General features: G+C 38.0%; 1 protein-coding gene across 9 annotated transcripts in view; it reads right to left on the bottom strand.

Moving 5' to 3' along the window:
- Positions 1-20,824, bottom strand: part of RCBTB1 (RCC1 and BTB domain containing protein 1) — a 50,746-nt gene that overhangs the window by 21,670 nt on the left and 8,252 nt on the right. For 6 of the 9 annotated variants that reach the window (XR_013998252.1, XM_081129453.1, XM_081129454.1 and 3 more), the window contains 6 exons: positions 15,033-15,202; positions 14,495-14,645; positions 7,032-7,198; positions 4,626-4,784; positions 1,457-1,564; positions 923-1,062 (listed from right to left, as the gene is read on the bottom strand). Coding sequence is in view for 8 of the 9 variants with exons in the window: in XM_081129453.1 (XP_080985579.1) it covers positions 923-1,062; positions 1,457-1,564; positions 4,626-4,784; positions 7,032-7,198; positions 14,495-14,645; positions 15,033-15,158 (851 nt within the window). In the remaining variant the exon portion in view is untranslated. The remainder of the gene's footprint in view (positions 1-922; positions 1,063-1,456; positions 1,565-4,625; positions 4,785-7,031; positions 7,199-14,494; positions 14,646-15,032; positions 15,203-20,824) is intronic. The other 3 variants (XM_081129456.1, XM_081129455.1, XM_081129457.1) reach the window with 1 other exon arrangement.

The following is a 20,824-nucleotide window of genomic DNA, read 5'->3' on the forward strand; positions in this document are numbered from 1 at the left end:
AGAGACATTAGCTATCATGTCCTACAGACAAAACCAAAAGACTGGAGGAAGAGTACTGTGTTTCCCTCTTTCTGGGTGCCCCACTTCTCATTCTAACCTCTTTCTAAGATAAATAATACATAACTGTTGAGGAAAACTTGGAAAAAAGAAATAGAAACCAAAATAAGAAAAGTGGACTCTGGCAAAATGTCCTGACAGTTATAGGGGCTTAAACCATAGCAAAAAAATTACTGTCTTCAATGTATGATTTTCTTACAAATACAACTTTTTCTCTCACCCACTACCAGACCTCATAACACTCATTAGGCTGATAAGCCCTGGTCTAGGGGTCATGAACTCTGAACACCCCAACCCAAATGGACATCAAGCCGAAGTTACTATACTTCTCAGCCTGCTTCTTAGGCAGAGTGCCAGAATCAGAAGTCAACATTCTAAAACGTAGTAGGTTAGACCTCACAATTTGGCTGAATAAACATTAAGCATCTATTCCAGTAACACACATTATATCAAATCACCATTTAAACATATAATGTCCTTTCAAGGATAGATTTTACTTATTTAAAAGTTGTTTCAGTTGGCTCAAAGGAAAAGTTTGTACTTCAACATGGTGACAGATCCTATTTCACTTTGCATTTCAACATGGTGACAGACCCTATTTTATTTCCCCATTAAATGGGCAACAAGAAGTCTGTAGGAATTATACCAGGGCGCATTAATGCCTGTCACTCAGGAAGTTATTTTAGAAAGCTGCACAAGAATCACATCAACTTCATGTTCATTCTAGTTGGTACTTAAACTCTTTGTTCAAAATGAGAATGTTAATAAACAGAAGAGTTACAAAGCCAAACACTACAGCTCCAGCACACACAGTCCCAAGACCACAATGCACACACGATCCCAAGACACAGTACAGCCAAGTTACCTCTCTTTCTCCATGATGTGCGCTGGACTTAGCAGGTTATTTTTATTGCCAGTTCCCAGCTGCCCATACGTGTTAGCTCCCCAGGCATAGAGCAAGCCCTCATCTGTTAGTGCTAGAGTGTGTGCATAGCCGCAGACAATCTGCAAGTAAATTTAAATGGTTACCATAAACAGGAAAACAGGAAGGACAGGGAAAACATCTACTTAAAGATTACAGCCAGCTTCTACAGAATGCCAATTCATCACCAGGTGTGGGCTAACATTCTCTGAAATATTAAAAGAGCATTAGAAAAGCCTAAACCTGAGACTACTGAATTTTTCCAATCACTTTTTTTACTTGTCAAGACTGATATGCCACCACCATGGTGTTCCTTCCCATCATCAGAATTTAGTGAGAATATAATATTAAATGTGGAAGATGCAGGCACAGGATATTATTTGAAAAGATTTATTGAACAGTAAATTTCCAATATTCCTACAAGTCAGAGCAGGGAAGACAGATGTAGACTAGCAGCCAAGAGTCCACCACACGTACCTGGTTCACACACACGCTGTGCAAAGCTGCCACTCTCACAGGGGTGAGCTGATTGACATTGTTTCCCAAGCCCAGCTGACCATTGCCATTGTAACCCCAGCCATACACCTTAGAGAGAAAAAGGGAGAGAATGGGCTTTTAAAAGTGCTAGTAAGAGGGAATAGATAAACAAATAGGTTATACTTTTTTCACTTCCAACATCCCTATTCTACTCTAGGTGATCCTACACTGATCTCCAAATAGATGATTTAAGGGTGGGAAATGAACAGAATTTGGCATCAGTTCCTACTCCATAACTTACTAGTTGGATAACCTTGGGCAAGACACTAAACCTCTTTTCACACATGAGGAAGCTGAGGCTCATTAACAATTATTAAACACCTACCATATGTCAGGACACTGTGAAAGGTACTAGGAATGTGTCTTTAATCACATTTTAACAAAGGGGATGAATTTTCTGCAAATTTTCTGCAGCGGAGTGGCAATTGCTATAAGAGATAACAAAGGCACTGTAGGAGCAGAGAGGAGAAAGGATTTATTTACAGAAACAAAGTTAAGGAAAGACTTTTCAGAAAGTGGAGATCTGGGCAGGGCTGAATGATGGATGAGGGAGAAGGCACTCCAGGTAGAAGGGAACAGAATGTGTTAGTGGCAGGTTCAGAAGACAGGTAGATGGGCCTGGCTGGACACATATGGGATAGTGGAAGGAGAAGAGACTAGAAGGAAAAGTAAGGGCCAAGGGGGTAAAGTGCCAAAACACATACCAGGGGAAATGGAATGCTTCTATGGGGCTTTCACTGAAATATTTCAAAATAACATGCTTAAATTTTCATTTTGGAAAGATCATACTAGTTGCAACATGAAGGGTTACTGGAGTGTGTACAAGGAGCAGGAAGACTGTTCAGTAGATAAATTTGTCTCTCACTGGCAAGTAAGCTGTGATTAGGGTCCAAACCAACACATGGCAGTGGGAATGGATAGGAAATACGTTAAAGAGGGAGATGTGATAGAATGTGGGTGATCCCTTAAGAGATCTGGAGCTAGAGGGGAGTCATCAGCTGAAAGTAGCAGGGCTAGGCATAGGTTTGACAGGAATGTTAAAAGTTTAGAATAGCCAGTGTGGGATACAGGAAAAACTAATGACCAGGAACAATAAAAGGTCTGGCTCAAATGAAACCCAAGATGTGTGGTGACACCATACCCCATGGCAATATGGGGCAAATAAGAGTTGGCTGGGCTTTTTTTTTTTTCTATAACCCTCACCAAGGACATGCTTTTGATATTAGAGAGAGGGGAGGGAGAGAGAGAAACATCGATGGGAGAGAGAATCATCGATCTGTTGCCTTCCCATATGCACCATGACTGGGAATCAAACGCGCAACCTAGGCATGTGCCCTGACTGGGAATCAAACCCGCAAGCTTTGGGTGTACAGGACAACGCTCCAACCAACTGAGCCATACCAGCCAGGGTGGCAGCGGCTTTTCAGGGCAATGTGACAGAGGGGAAAGGTAGACATGGACTTTTAGAGATTAGTAACAGATGGTTAAAAAGCATTTTCAATACCAGAAGTGCAATAGGTTTGAACTTTCTGGAGAGAAATGTGACAACAAACATCAAAATTTTTAATGATATACTCACTGACCCAGAAATCCTATTTCTGAGAATTTATTCTACAGAAATCCTTGCCTAAGTGTACAAAGATACACACACACAAAGAGTAACACAGAAAATCAGCACAACATTGTTTATAATAACAAAATATTAGAAACAATTGTCTATCAGTAGAGCTCTGGATGTGGATCATCCATATGAGGAAAACAAAGCAGTCATTAGTATTTAAAAAATAGCTACAAATGGTCCGAGAATAGATTTAGGTAAAACACATCTTATTAAACAGGGAAGTTACAGAATAGCAGAAAAAATTGTAGGTATAATAATCCCATTTTTTAAAAAAGGTAATTATATTCACCCATATATAATTGTTTATAGAGAAAAGTCCAAAAGGATATACATCAAACTATTAACAAGATTGGAGAAAAGGTAGTCACTTTTTACTTCATATGTTTTATTTGTTTTCCTTTGCTAAAATAACCACATAATAATCTTAAATTAAATTAATTTTTTAAAATAAAAGGGAAGTGAAGTATGCTAGAATGCAGGATGTCATATGACTATTCCAAGGAATTCTGAAGTCATCCAGGATATCAGGATTGGTTCCAAAAATAAATTAACACAGGTGAGCACTCCAGCACCCAAGGCATGATTACATACGTGTGTGCCCAAAGATGTATCTTTGGATAATTTTTGTGTACTAAGACATGCAGAGGTGGTGACAGGTCCATTTAAGTAAAAGTTGCAAGCAGAATAATTTTCTAAAAATAACCATTCATTGAAAGATGACCATGACAGAAGGTCACTGAAAGGTGGGTTTTTAAAAGTAGCTAACAGCAATCAGGACCAAAAAAATCTGCTTTTGTAAGTTGCTTCTTCCTGTGAACAAACATTCCAGATACAGGCAGGTAGTTCTACAGGGACATCATGCCCATTGGAGTCATCGACTGCCTATAAACATCACCAGGTAACTTAAAAAAGTTCACAGTTGATTTCTGCATTGGAAGAATGAGGTACATAAAATTTTTTAACCTGTTAATTAAGTCACAAATACTCTTATAAGGATTAAGCTACTTGGATCTTCCACAAAAATAAAATTTAGACACATTAGAATCTTTACTTACAGATAAATCTTGAAATTTAAAAATTCTCACTGAGGCCCTGGCTAGTGTGGCTCAGTAGGCTGGAGCATTGTCCCATACACCAAAAGGTGGTAGGTTCGATTCCCAGTCAGGGCACATACCCAGGTTGTGGGTTTGATCCCTGGTTGGGGATCACGTACAGGAGGCAACCAATCAATATTTCTCTCTCACATCAATGTTTCTCTCTCTTTCCTTCTCTCCCTCCCTCTCTTTAAAATCAATTTTTTAAAAATTCACAGTGAGGAGCAAACATTCTCTGGTTACTCCGCAGTCAGTAACCAGTTAACTATCAATGGGGCTATCAAAACAAAGCAGTCTTTCTTCCACGATCTAATACAGGCACCTCATGGGAAAAAAGAGACATTTCATTAAAAGAGGAGGTGGGAGGAGAAAGAGGAATGCAGGGATAGCTCACCTCACCACTGTCCAGAACAGCCATGGATGAGGTCTGACCACAGGCAATGCCTACCACTCTCTTAATATGTAAACAGTTTGTAACTTTTCGAGGAGTTGGTTGATTTGCTGTAGATCCTGATCCCACCTGGCCACAGTTGTTATAGCCCCAAGCAAATACCTACACAAGAGAAGGCAGGGAAAAGAAATCGTGGTAAGGGAGAAAGTTCTATGTCTAACTACAATAATAATCATAAATAAAAATAAACCCACGTAGCACAGTATTTACAATGTGCTAAATGGCTCTGCATGCTTTATCGCATTAACCTCCTCAATCATCATAGTAATATTGTAGGGTGACTCTGGGGTAGACACTATTATTGTCCCCATTTTATATATGGAAATGGAAACACAGAGAGGTTAAGTGACCTGCTTGAGGTTCTACAGTTAGTAAGTAGTAGAAGTGGCATTTGAACCCAACACAGTCCAGCTGTGCTCCTCACCGCTATGCTGTATTGCCTCTATAATTATGGCAGCTATATATGTTTTTTAATCTGACGTCAATTAAAAATGAAGTATATGCTACATAAGTATCAGTGACATGAAAAAATCTGCTTAACTTTTTGGCCATAATTTTGTTTTTTTATGGAACCTTTCAAAATCATACTATGCTTTTCCCCCGTCCAATACCGGACATTCAACACCTTTCTCGAGGACTCAGGACCATCATGATTATAATTATGAATCATAGTGCCACGTCATAACACAGTAATGCTCACAAGTACTACAGAGATATTTGTCCCTACAAAAATGATGCCAGGCTGTTAGTCTGTTCTTGGTAATATTTTCTCTTAGTTTTCATCTGCTGTCTGCCAGCTCCAAGCAGCTCCCCTCCTCAACTGCATCCTTATTAAATACTTTTGGCCTATGATCTGCCATAACCTGAACACCAGATTTCTAAGGTAGAGAGACACAAATAGACCTCTAAGCTAGTTAAAATCTAGTAACAAAGATGAAAAATAACCAAAACATCACTTCAGGTTAATTACCAAAACTGATTCTATCAAACAGGAGTGTGATCAGAGAGGAGAATTAGGGAAGGGGAATGTTGGTAGTAAAGGAAATAACCTACACTAGGAGAACACTTCCTGAAAGTAGATTCACAGGAATATCTAGTATAATAATGCAAATATTTAGCACAATTATCCAAAGTAACATGCTTAAGGTGAAATTTACCCGGTATCTAAACTGTACAGATTAGTAAGTTTTAATTTCAACGATCATTCTTCTGGCACTTCTCAAATATCCCAGTTCCCTTGCAGTGCAGCTGCCTTTTACAGTGGTACCTCGGTTTTCGAATGTAAAATCACTGTAACACCATCGAAGGACTTTAAACAGGGGACAATATGATCTGATTTGTGTTTTGGATATCACAGGAAGTGGAGAAGTAATACTGGACAGGTAGACCAAAGAAAAAGCTGTGGAATAAAAGAGATCATAGCAATAGTCCAGGCAGATGACAACACCTGGCCTAAGGTTATGGAGATGGAGAGGAACAAAATGATATGAGATTAGAAAGTAGAATCAACAGGATGAGTAACCTCTAAGATAAGCATGGAACTTGTGGGGTGAACAAGTGGTACAGTTCCCTAGAATGTTGGTAAAGTTATTTTCTATGGCATCATTACATTTACTGAAAAACAAAATAGACTTTAAGGGATGGGGCCATTAAAAAAAAGTACAGAACACTGTCATACACATCTAATTACTATAGTCTTAGTAAATAGCACAAGACTCAACAGCTTTAAGACTGAAGTCTACCATCATCAAAAGAGTGTTTCTGATCACATAACATAGGATGTGTTAGAAAAAGAGTGTGTTCCTACAATGCTTTTAGCTATACACACAGGGTTATGACATTCACACTATACCAAGTACAATATGGTCATTATTTTATTGGCACTTCCACAATAGTTAAAAGGTAGAAACAACCCAAATATCCATCGACAGATAAATGAATAAACAAAATGTGGCATATATATACAGTGGAATATTATTTAGCCTTAAAAAGGCTAAATGAATAACCCTTGAAGACATTATGCTAAGTGAAATAAGGTAGTCGCAAAAGGATAAATACTGTATGCTTCACCTCATATGAGGCACTTAGAATAGTCAAATTTATAGATACAGAAAGTGATTGCTGGGGGGGAGGGGAAGAGGAATTAGAGGATTAATGTTTAATGGGTACAAAGTTTCAGTTTGGCAAGATGAAAAGAGTTCTGTGGATGAAAGGTGGTGATGGTTATACAACAACTGGAGTGTAGTTAATGACACTGAACTGTACACTTATAATGGTTAAGACAGTAAATTTTATATTATGTGTATTTTACCACAGCTTAAAAATAAAGAACAAAAGCAAGGCACTTACCTCTCCATCAGCTGCCAAAGCCACTGAATGATGTGAGCCACAAGCTACTTCAACCACTTGCTTGATCAAGAGATTGGTACAGACTTGGATGGGAGCAATGCCTTGGTTGGTTGTCCCATTCCCAAGCTGGCTATATCCATTATGGCCCCAGGCGTAAACAACTCCATCTATACAAGATAGCCATACACAAAAAATCAGCTCTGAGAAGAAAGGGTACCCCTGTACTTTCTTCCCCAAATTCTGCACAACTCATTCTCCAGCCTTAATTTCTTTCACATTGCCCTTCCTCCCTATGAAGTAACCACTGATGAGGGGTAGGGAAAAGAGGGATGGATGAGAAAACAGGATAGACAAATGCAAAACTGTGAAAGAAAGGACTTGGTACTAACATAGAAAGAAGATCAGCTTTGTGGTCAGAAGTCAGCTTACATATACAAACATTAGACCTTCTAAACACTTTGAATCATCTCAATAGTTTCTGTGTCAGGTATATCAAGCAAAAGGGAAGACACAGGGAAGTTCAATACTAATCTTTACCATCATTTTACCAAATACCAAGCTCAGGGACCTGTTGGGGGTATGTGTGTGTGTCACTCACAAAATACAGAGGAAAGAGGTATACTACTTGCGAGAGTTAAGAGGTGTACTTTTTGTATATACTATATATAAAAATCACAGGGCTTCTTTTAAACAGACTAGTGGCGTAAATATGACTGAATTTTTTTTTATGACTTTATCTTTTTGGATTCTGATAGAGGTCACTTTTCTGTTCCGTGTCCTCTCTGGAAGTATCACTGTTCCATGCATTTCCTCCCACAGCATGCTGAGTATCAAGAGCAGATACACCAGAGTTACATACTTTTCTCATGTCTATCCCATGGTAATAAAACATCCTGACTTTTTAAGGAAAATCTATGTTTGGCAACAACACTATCCAAGAGAGAAAGCAGAAATCCAAGTGTTATCGTCGGGCTGCTGATTCACTGACAACAGTCCCCAAGCAATCAGGGACAGGTACTCATACTTAAGTAGGTTTCTGATGATCTACTCTAGAGTAACTATAACAACCCAACAAAATCAGGGTTCTCTTCCAGGTAGTATAAGCCAGATCTAGAGAACTTCTGATGCGTGTACCACAAGAGTTTTTCCCTATTATAGAAACTGTGACAGAAACCACAAATGGGAAATTTTATACCAAGAAGGATAAGGCTGAAGACTGAAAAAAAGAGTATAAAACCTAAAAAACAACCCATGATACATTAAAGTTATATCAAGTGATAAGGAATGTCCAAACTTCTGAGTGTTTTAACCCCTAAAAGACAAAATAATAGATGTGAACAGATAAAAATAGATACCTTGTTCTTGGACAGTAAAACTCAATACCATAAAGATACTAGTTTTTCCTTTGTAAACTTAAAAAATGTAAAATAATGTTAGTAAAATGCTTCAAGTTACTTTCTGAAGCTAGAAAAATTGATTACAAAGTTCAATGGAAAGAACAAACAAGAATAGAAAAACCTTTTTAAAAAGCAGCAAGAAGATAGGTAGCTCCATCAGTTATTAAACCTATAAAAATTTTATAGAACTAAAATTAATACTAGGACATAGACAGACCAACCAATGGAATGGAATTCAAAGTCTAGAAATAAACCAATTGTATATGGAAATAAAAGCTATATTATTTGGGGGGGAATGAATTTTTTACAAGTTGGGTGTACATACTTGGACAGTCATATTGAAAAATTAGACTCATTTCTCATACCATGTACCAAACCTATAAATCAGAAATTTAAATGTAAAAAAAAAAATCATACAAGAACTAGAAGGAAAAAATTAGTAAACTCCTCCATAACCTGGAAATAGGGAAAACTTTCCTATAATACAAAATCCAGAAGCAATAAAAAGAATGATGAATCTAGTTATATTTTTGAAAAAACTTTACATGGAAATAAACACCATGAGTAAAGAAAAAAATCAATATTGGGGAAAAAACATTTGCAATTTATATTACTAAAAGATAATCTCTAACATAAAAAGTGTCTCTAAAATTACAAAAGAAAACAACCAAGAACCATATAGAAAAATGAACTGATGGTTCACAAGTAAAGAAATGTAAGTGGGTCTTAACTATATGAAATGATGCTCAACTTCACTCATTAGGAGAAAAATGCAAATAACAGAAGACCGGACTCCACTAACCAAGACTGACCTACCTACTGCCATTGCTGAAGGCCAACTATGCCAGTAACAGAACCAATGCAAAGCTCCTGATACAGCACCACCCCTCAAGGAGACCAACTAGCTATTGGAAGCAAGATGGCTCCATTCCATCCTGGAAGAAGCAGCCATTCATATTGACAGGAATCAACATATAGCCCAGATATGGGTTTCCTGCACACAGGGCTTCAGCCAGCAGCACTATCTGAGGGCTTACGGAATATTTAAACCACTGACATAGGATCCCAGCAAAACATCTCATCAGACCAAGGAACTCACTTTATAGCAAAAGAGGTGCAGCAGTGCTCACTGACCCTATCAGATACTGCAGCATCCAAAAGCTGCCTGCTGGAGACAGCAATGACAAGCTGGCTTGGCACCCATGTGACACTTGGTAGTCTTTTGGTGTATACTTGCCCAATAGTGACAGTAAACAAAAATGTGCAGCAGCCATGGCCAGAGTACAGCATGGTCAGGGGCTGGTACTCCTTAGAGATGAGTCTGGGTCACACAATCAGGTGAGCCACCCATGCCAGGTGCTAGATAATCTGTGAAGATAATCCAGAAGAGGTGGTAGAGGAAGAATGCAATGAGATCAGCTGTGGCCAGGAGACCAGCTGCAGTGCAGAGGCTGTACTATATCCCAGTAAAGATGTTTTCCCTAGGAAAAGAGGCCCACCAGAATCCTGAAGGACGGCAGTACATGACAGAGACCTAGTGAATGCTGTGCTGTATCACACAGGTGCACCTCAGGATTGAGGACTTACTCCCCAGATGTTGATAGTACTACTGTAAGTCCTCTCCAGATTTGCCCTTGGCAATTACTTTCCTGTTAACACATTATTTTATTCTTTAAAATACTATACATACATCTTTCTTCCCTTTTTACTTAATGAAGCATAGGAAAAGTTAACTCCTTCATGAGATGGCTCTTAGTCCCAATTTCTGGGAAGGCTTCAAAGCAACCAAATCTAACTGAATGCCAGCATCCACTTGCCACACTGCCTCTAATAGACCAAGGATGAAGCTCCAGGATCACTTGAGGATGAAGAGATGAGCAAATTTACCCAAGAATGTGACAGTGATGGGAGAGTGGGGAGTGAGGAAGGGAGAGAGTAGAAGGAGGCAAAGAAGCATCCCACGCATCTCTGACCTTCAAGAAAACTCAGTGTAGCCTTCACAGGCTGGACACTGAGTTGGAGAAGTGACCAGAAAAAATTAATTTTATAAGTAAACTAATTTAATGTTGCTTCAGAAGACAAAAAAAAATCCACAAGCCCTAGGTCTATATGTGAAGTAATGATACCAAATGAATACTGATTCAGAGCTGTCACCAGGTGGGACTATATGTTCAATTTAATAACACAGCATTATTCAAAATATTCCTAAAACGCCATTTAGAAATACCACATAGGCGGATAAAGAATGGAGAACTGCTGGGGGGGAAGGGCAGATGTAGGGTGGAGGGGATCAATGGGGGGGAAAAGGGACATCTGCAATACCTTCAACAATAAAGGTAATTTTTTTAAAAAAAGAACGGAGAACTGAATACATGTTTTCATCTTCAGTCGCTCCTCAAATCCTACTAAAGGCATAAATACTCAAGGATAAGAACAACAGAGAAGAAAATACAACAGGAGACATGTCAACAAAACTTTGGGAACTGGAAAGCAGATGGTTGTTATAAGTAGCAGAGCAGACCAGAGAAGGTGACACCTACATCATCAAAAGGAACAGCCAATTCCAGCCCAAAATCTCACAAAGGCCCAGGGACCACAGGAGATACAAGGGCAGGGTGCAACTGAAAACAGAAGCAGTTAGACCCCAAATCCTCAGCCTCTTCCTATGGGGTCAGGCAACTACCCCTCCCCAACCCTGGAAAAAGACAAGAGACTTACAGCATTACTTACTGTGAATTTTTTTTTAATATATATATTTTTTATTGATTTCAAGGAGAGGAAGGGAGAAGGAGAGACAGAAACATTAGTGATGAGAATCATTGATTGACTGCCTCCTGCACACCCCCTACTGGGGATCGAGCCCACAACCCAGGCATGTACCCTGACCAGGAGTTGAACCATGACCTCCTGGTTCATAGGTTGACACTCAACCACTGAGCAACGCCAGCCAGCATGCTATGAATTTCTTACAGTAACAGCACTTTAGCCCAACTTTTCCCTTTGCCCAAACCTACTTCCTGCCATTCCCCCACATAACACAACAAAGAAAATAAGACTGAGGGCTCTGGGAAAATAATCTAGAGAGGCTCTGAAGGCAGCATCGATTGGTTGCCTCCTGGATGCACCCTGACCGGGGATCAAATCTGCAACTTAGTAATGTGCCCTGACCAGGAACTGAACCCACAACTTTTAGTGTAGATGACAATGCTTCAACTGAGCCACCTGGCGAGGGAAGATCAACAAACTTTTAAAGAAAGCCTCTAACTTACAAGTCAGAGACCAAAACAAACAAAAAGAAACAAGAAACTAGGGAGGTAAAAAAAGAAACAATGAGGAGAATAGAAAATAATTTTTAAATAATCTATAATTAGTACAGCCTCAAAGAAAAGATACTGAATCCATGAAACAAGAACAGGAGGCTCTAGAAAAGAACATTTATAGAATAAGAAAGAGAAACTGGAAATGTAAGCAGAAATATTAAAATTTGACAATGTTAAAATCTGTAAGATAAGTTGAAAAAATTTCCTCAAAAATAGATCCAGAATCTTTCTAAGAAAAATTCCAGAAAGACGAGAACAGAGAAATCAAAGAAGGGAAATTGTCCATGAAATATTACAAGAATTTTTTCTAGAAATGAAGCAATTTCCAGACTGGGGGACCAGTAGAATGGTGATATAATAAATTAAAAACTATCCCCACCAGAGTTTATAACCATGGTTATTTCAGAACACTCAGAATAAAGAAAAGATCCTTACAGCTTCCAAAGAGGGAAAAAAGTCTTGTGCAAAATAGCAAAAGTCAGAATGGCATCAGATTCTCAAGAGCAACCCTTGAAACTTGCAATGACTTCAAAATTCTGAGGAAACATGATTTCCAATTAGGAATTCTAAGCCCCATCAAACCATTGCTCAATTGCAAGGATAAAATAAAGACATTTTAAGACAGGAACTCAAAGGTTTCTCTCACACCCCTTTCCTTGGGAAACTACTAGAGAGTGTGTTCACCCAAATGGGAGTATAATCCAAGGAGGATTATAGGACACAAAGAATAGGAGATTCAGAGAGGACAAAGGTAAGGAGACTTCCAAGGTTAATGGTGAAATGAAGTTCTAGGCTGACAGCTGTGCAGTAGGTCTAGAGTGACAATCCAGGCTGCATGAGGGAGACAGAGGGCTCCAGAGATGACCTGATATGCTCAGATGTACTGTGAGGCAATACTGCTGTGTAAGAGTTTGGGCGTGTAAATGAACCCCAGGAAAACAAACAGTTGTATAAGAAAGGAGGTGAGCTTAGGTATAAACAATACTTATAGAGTTCAAATGCTGTAAACACTGAACACTGACTTCACCAAAATGACGATATCACTATATTGAAACGATAAGTGGAGGGAGGGAAGGCAGGGGAAAGAGAGCTAAATTCTATCTGCCATTATAAAAGTCAAAGGATAATATCTAAAATTAAAAATTTAGAAATAGCAGTATGTTAACTTAAAAATATGAAATTAAATATCAGAAGAAACATGTGAAAGGGTTAAAAGTATTCCTTCAGAAGAGCAGTTTCTAAGAGTGAAGAGGGGTAAGACAGAGGTCCTTCTGCTTTTTACAAAAAGCCATAAACTATGATGATTTAGTGTTAAATTGTTTTAAAACTGTATGATTGTCAACATACAATACACACGAATATATGTATTCACATAGGCAGATACATAACACAAAGCATGTTTAATAAATATTGTGTAAAATGTATTATAATGATCAAAACTGAATTAAAAAATGAAAAATATTCCCACAAGAAAATCATATATTTATATTTTTATGTTTATTGTTATTTATATCTATATCTCAATTGTAACATTCAAGATAGTTAAAACTGTATGATCTAGACACTGAAACTAATTCCAAAATTAGAGTTATAATTTCCTAAAGCCACCACTTTGAAGAAAACCAAAAATGTGAATGTATATGTCTTAGTATACATATACATTCTAAAAAAACTGCCTGAGGAATTTACGGTGAGAAACCGGTATGTGTTAGGAAAAAATGAAATCATTAGGTCACAATGGATGACAGGCTGAACCAGTTAGCAAACTTGTAACTGCTTGAAAGAGCCAGTGTGATGCTAGAAGGCACGATTACATAACGCAGAAGTGAGATAATCACCTCATTGTGCTCAACACTAGTTATACTCTTACTAAGCAGTCATGCTCAGATCTAAATCTCACAGCTTGAGAAAGATGCAGACAAGTTGGAGTGGACTCAGGCATGAGTTAAAAGCAATGAAAAAGCTCAGTACAAAGAAGACCAATGGCAACATCCAAGGAAGTTCCTAGTCTGGAGACAAAAAGGTAGGCAAGCAAACTGTCCCCCAAATGCAACCCTATAGGATCACCCAACAAAAAGCTGAGGACCTCTGTGAGAGAGAAAGAGAGAGAGACACACAGAGAGAGAGACAGACAGAGAGAGAGAGGAAGAGCGGTAATATGCCTCAAATATAAAAGGAAGAATTTAGATTATAAATAACAGATTTTCAGAGAGTTCTGGTTGCCCACAGTGGAGATAAATGACCAAAGACGAATGAATAGTCTCCTTCTTTAGTGATCTTGGGGAGGCAGAGAGAAAAAGGAGAGGAATCTATCCCACATTTTTTCCATAAGGCACCCACAGGAATGCCAGGGAATAAACTAAGATTTCTTGAATTCAAGGTTCAGGAACTACACAAAGAAAGGAAAACCAGTTTTATCTGTGCTTATAAAAATGTACCAAGTAAAACCTTAAAACTGCCTTGTTACCACAAATCCACTCAAAAATTAGGCTGCAAGGATGACTTTGTAGCTATACCTAATCTTCCACAACTGTATATAAGCAGCCTAAAACCTCAGAAGTTCACTTAATTTGCAAGTCATCCTATGGCTGTTCCACAGTTAGTCTGAAGTGTTGAACTTTTACCACTCAGAAAGTAATAAACAAACCATTAGAAATTAATTATTTGATCCAGCCCTACCTCGTCTTAGCTTAGAGTTAATTGCTTGATTTTCCACAAACTGAAAAGCTGGATTTATTCTCTTTACCTTCAGTGCTGAGAAGAACATGTGGTCCACTGCCATAACTAAGGCTTTTAATCTTCTTTCCACATAAGGCTTCTAACTTTTTAGGGGTAAGTGTACTCTGGTTATCTCCAGTTCCTAGACAGTTACTATAGTTCAATCCAAATACAAAGACCTGGAAAACAAACAGTTCTGGTTGAGATGTTTGGTCTCAAGTTATACAAAGGCTCCCTTCTTCAGTCTGAAAATGAGACACACTCAAGTTCAGTTTGACAGCTCAGTAGGTAGAAAGAGACTGAAAAAGTTGTTAAGAAAAGTCAACCTCTACTGACATTACTTAGTTTTAAAATATTTGGCTATACTATGAAACTCAAAGAGTAGTAGGGGTGGAGTGGTATTAAACCAAGAAACTGAAAGAAAATACAGATTATATCAAAGATATAGTCTTCTTGAACTTGAGGTTCTCTTATCCCCCACCTTTTTCAATCTTCAAACTGCATGCTTAAAGCTCAATCCCAAAATAAGTCCTAAACTTAAACTCTGGATTTTGAGAGATTCTTACCTCATCATCGTCAGTAACGTACAGCGCTTCATTGGCTGAGGTGCCAAAGACACATGCTTTCCGAATAGATGCAATTTCCTGAGATGAGAGCAGAGTGAAGATTGGCCACTTTCCTACATCCACCATGACTCTGGCTTCAAGCAATTCCTATAAATCTGCTGACATCTCTGCTGTAACAAACAAAAAAGGATTCCAAGAAAAAAAGTAAACCACTAAACTAATTTTTTAAAAGAGACTGCTAATAAAAGAAAACAAAAGCTAATTCCAGAATAAACTATCCACCTTTGGTTAAACAGGTTGCTCACTTTCCCTAGCAACGTGTCTAATCCTTCCTCCACCTTCAGACCTGGGCCATTTCCTGTAATGGGAGGGAAACTTGCCAGAACCAGTTGTTTGTCTTGCACACTTATAAGTCAGTGCTAATCTGTTATGTAAATGCTTATATGCAAGCAGACAGCAGATAATGGAGGGAAGACATGAGAACTGGATGAAACCAGGGCCTCTTATCAGGTATATTTTCCCCAGGAAATGGTGATGGTGGGCGGGTGGATGTGTGCTATAAAAATCAGAATCATTATCTCTACCTCCCCACTCACTGACTACCACTGCTAGAATGCACTGAAAGACTCCCACCCCTTGTGGAATATCACTGCCACATGGAGCCACTGTTAACAATGGGAATGGACACACCTCAGATAGTTTAGAGGTGCAAAAATATTAAGAAGCATTTACCTAAGATTTACTAGATAAAACCATAAAATAAAGCATTATGTTCTCATCCTAATTCATATGACAACATTTTCTACATATAGACAGACCATATTTCATTTGACATTGAGAAACATTACTTGAATAAGGGCAAGACAATTCACCCTAATTCTGGTGTTAGAGGTGATGACTACAGCCTTTATGCAAATAGCAATTAGCTTAAATAGTACCCAATAAAAAGGAGAGATGTATAAATTCCCTTAAAACTTTAAACTTGATCTGTTTAAGGAGTTTTACACAAAGAATCCTGGTCATGGCTCCAGTTCTTCTAGGGCTAAAAAGTATTTCTAGAAATTCCAGGGGGGGACACAAGCACAAAACCCTATCGTGCCAAGTGCATTTCTATTCTGGCTCTCACCTCTGGAAACTGAAGTAGAACCAAACAGTTGATAAGTACAACTACAGTTTCCCAATGGGGTACAGAACTCTTGAAGTTTCTTCCTACTCACTCTCTTCTCGGACCTCTAAAAATAGCCAAGAGAGGCAGGCCCAAGACCAAGGTCTTTTTCTGGCTCCAGCACCTACGACAGCACCTATAAAGCAACCCTCAGAGCTTGAGCATAATTAGCCAAGGCCTCAGTTGCCACCATCCAGGGAGATTTATCCCATCAGCACCAATTTGGATAACAAGGATCAGGTTCCAGTTATACCCCAAGTATCACACTACATATTTAATAAGCTTTAAATACTATTCCCTGTCACTGCACAGCCAGACTCCTGGAATAACATTTGAATGTTCTGAAAATTGTGCATGCAAGTGTGTACACACTTGCATATGTGTGTGTATTGGCAGGAACAGGTTTGGGGGAGGGTAAAAACTAATACATCAATGTTAAAATTTTTTGTTTCAAATAGTACAAAAGGGTATAGGAACATAGTATCCCTATCCTCCCTCCCAGACCCTCTCCTCAAAGGCAACCACTGATAGTAGTTATTTTAATTCATTCCAGAGATAGTGTATACTTACATGAGCATTATATGTATGTGTGGAAGCTTACCCCCCCCTACTTAACTGCACATCTTGCAGATCATTCTCTATTAGTACATGCAGACCTACTTCACTTCTTTTCGATGGTACTACAGAGCATTCCATTATATTGATATAACAATTTACCTGTTTCCACTGAGACATTTAAGTCATTTCTAGTCTTTGCTAACATGAACAATACTGCAATTATTGTTTCCATATATTATTGTATATACATGTCTTTTTTATACATAAATTTCTAAGATAAACTCCTAAAAATGTAATTGCCAGTTCAAAATTCAATAGCTAGTTTACCCTTAATAGCTATTTCAAATTGTCCTCTACTGAAGTAGTACCAAAATATAAAATAACCACCAATATATAAAATAACCAGCATCTGTCTACCTATACCCTTACTACACAGTGTATTATCTTGGTATCTCAGTTTTGTTTAAACTTGAATTCCTCTTATGCTGAGTGAAGTTGGGCAACATTTTTAGAAATAATCACAATAATAGCAATAAAACAAATAACATTTCTTGAGCACTACATACCAAGCACTGTTCTAAATATTTTACATTTATTAATTCATTTAATCCTCACTTTAGAGACAAGGAAACCACGGCAAAGAGGTATTAAGAATTTGCTTAAACTAGTAAGTGGCAGAGGGAGGCCCTGAAGCCATGCAGTCCAGAGCCAGCATGTGCAATCTTCACCTCTGTCTCACATGTTTAAGGGCCAACAATGTGCCATCCTTTTATATGAAGGCCCTATTTTTTCTACTAGACTGTTGTTCTTTTCTTTGTTCTCCATTCATAAGTGTTCATTATATGATAAGAAGATTGTCTTAAATGCTTTTAGAAGTAACAAAAAGATGCCCCCAAATGGCCTGATTTGTGCCTCTTACAAAACAGACAAGGAAAGGAGTCACAAGAAGTAAAACAGTGTAAATGCCTATAAAGTAGAAAAATACCAAGAAAATCCAGAAGCATATTTTCCTAGAATATAAACCATATCAAAATTAGTCTTTGAAATTTAATATTTTATGTAATATAGAATTAAATTTTAAATAGATAAATTGGAGGGAAGGGGGAAATTAACCAAAATATAAGATTCACCATCTTTAAAATTACAACACAAAGGGATATTAGCACTCAAAATCATATAATGTCCTGACAGCAGTACAATTATTCTGAAATTATTAAACAGTTACAGGCAACTCTGCCCCAAGGGTGTGGCAATCTACAGAAAAATCAAGCTTTCATGATGGCTTATTATATGAACTGAGTTTACCCACACTGCTAAATTACTTGAAGCTTTATTTTACAAGATATTTTTCCAAAGACTTGTAATTTAAGAGTCAATATAAAAACCAAGCCCTATATCTTCCATGTCCACACCCATCATAAAAGCAGAAAGCATCAACAATAGTATAATGGAAAGAATCCGAGTCCTGAGGCCTGTGTTTTAGTCCTAGGTTTACTTTTAATTCCTTTGAATCAATCAGAGTGACTTGCAACTTACCTTCTGAGCCTGTGTTTCTCAAAAATATGTTCTGTAAAAATCTATAATTTATGTTCAAGATAAAATAAAGAAGCTATGGGGGATTTTCGTAAGCTTGGGAACAACAAAGGCAGTAATGTTGGTCAAGCAAGTAATTACTCCTAACAACACAAGCAAATAAAGAGCAGGAAGGAAGAAACTAATAACGGTCAAGAACCTGCTCTGTTGTAGACGCTGTTAGGTAGCTTCACATACACTATTTCATTTAATCTTCACAATACTCTTATAAGGAAGAGACCATAACCCATTCTCAGCAGCAGATGAGGAATGATGTTCAAAGGTGAAATGACTTCCCAAGGTCACAGAGCAGTAAGTGGCATAGTTAGGAGTCAGCCCCAATCTCTCCGATTCTTCTGACAGAAACATCAGTCCTGGTCTTTCCAATTGCTAAACTTCTCCAATATTACTTCTGACTTTATCTAGTCTCACAAATGTACATCAGCATCTGTTTTTAAAACAAACATAAAAAGCACTTCCCAAAAAACATCCCCCAGTATGCCTCTGTCTAAATTTGCCTGGTTAAACTTCACAAATGTTATTCATTCTTTCATTCTTCCAAAAGCCACTGAGAGGCAGGCTCTGAAGACCAAATGAAACCTTTGTCCTCAGGGAGCTTACAGGACTGTGTGAGCACAAAGTACATCCCTGGGCTGTAAACTGCTAAGGTACAAAATATGTCTTCATTAGACTAAGCGCAACCTGGCAGCTGATGACATAAAGAGGGGATCCTCAAAATTCAGACAAGGTTCTCCAAGAGGTTCTGTGGAGGTATTAAAACCCAGGATGTGCTATGTACTGTACAGAACAAGAGATCACAGTCTTGAGCTTGGGCGTATAGCATATCTTTACTAAGGCAGCACATGTCAATGTAAATGTAAATACTGTACCACCAAAATTTTCTAATTAACAAAATTACCACCATCATCATTACAATTAAATTACTGTGGTGAGATGTTTAATTACTCCATTTTCCTGGGTCTAAATCACAGTGCACGGATACATGGAACAGACCGACAGCTGTCAGAGAGGAGGGAGAGAGGGGACTAGATGTAAAGAAGGTGAGGGGTTAGCCAAAGAACATATATGCATAACCCACAGACACAGCGAATAGTGTGGTGATAGCCAGATGGAAGAGGGGGCAGGGGCTGGGTGGAGGTAGGCGGGGGGGGGGGGGGATGAGGACATCTGTAATAGTGTCAACAATTTAAAAAAAAGAAAATCATACTATGTATCGTAATTCTATCAATTTGGTAGACTTAATGTTTTACCCTCTACCACAAACTTATAGAGTATATACTATTATCCTAAAAGCTAAAAAAGATATAATCACTAAAAATTAACTAGCTTTTAATCTGTTCTGAAATCTCTATCAGACTTAAGTGGCTGACTCTGAAGTACAAAGATCACAAGAAGAGCAGCACTGGGATAGTTCTGATATCTTATGAGATTCACTAAATTTGCCTAAACATAAAGTAGAAGTATTAACAGTTTTGCTCTAATTGTACGGATTCTACTTTAAAGGAATATAAATATAGCTCAATTACATTTCATTTCAGTCATTACTCCAGCGGTTGCCAAAAAAATTAGATACTTCAAATAGTAATATGTGAGGTTATTCTATTAACATACTGAGGAGGCACTGCTAGAGGGAAGAATTTTCAGTGGGCTGCTCAACCCAGACCATCCTGAATAGGCACAAAAGTATGCAGCAGTGACTAAGTATCTTAAGAAAAAGGTAACCCAGGGCTTTTCCTTCCCAAGTTTCTGTGCACCATGTAAATGAAGCATCCCGAGGGAAGATGCTAACAAAAAGCTAAATTATGTGTTAATTCTCATGTTAAAAACAAAACACCCACCCTAGCCGGTTTGGCCCAGTGGTTAGAGTGTCAGCCCGAGAACTGCAGGGTCCTCCGTTTGATTCTGCAACTGGCTGCAGGCTTGATCTCCAGCTCTGCTTGGGGCAAATGTGGAAGGCAATCAATGTGCCTCTCTCGCATGGATATTTCTCGTTCTCCTCCCCTCCCCCCAGAAAAGCAATGGAAAAAATATCCTCGGGTGAGGATTAAAAATAATAATAAATAAATAATAAATACACCCCACACAAAAAGTATACCCTGTAAGGCTTACCTATGGTTATAAAATATTACGTACAACATGATTACAATATTGTAAAGTATAATATATACAGGAAAAGGATATATAGACATCAAAATGTATTTCTCTGGAGAGATTAGAGGTGACATTTTCTTTCTTTGTATTGTTTAAATATATTCCAAATTTCTACAACAAACACTTTGTGACCAAAAAATAAACAAATATTTTAAGTGAAAATAAAAGCTTAGTTATTTGAAAGCTGTTAGAAGTTTTAAAAGGTATTCTTGCCTTAAATTCACAACCTAGGGTGGCAGTGTTTCAGGCAAATCTATAAAATAAATTATTAATATACAATTAAATGTAGAAAATAGGAATGCAAAATGATGCAGCCAGTGTGAAA

This window comes from Miniopterus schreibersii (genome assembly GCF_964146895.1).
Source record: "Miniopterus schreibersii genome assembly, chromosome: 2".
NCBI lineage: Eukaryota > Metazoa > Chordata > Mammalia > Chiroptera > Miniopteridae > Miniopterus > Miniopterus schreibersii.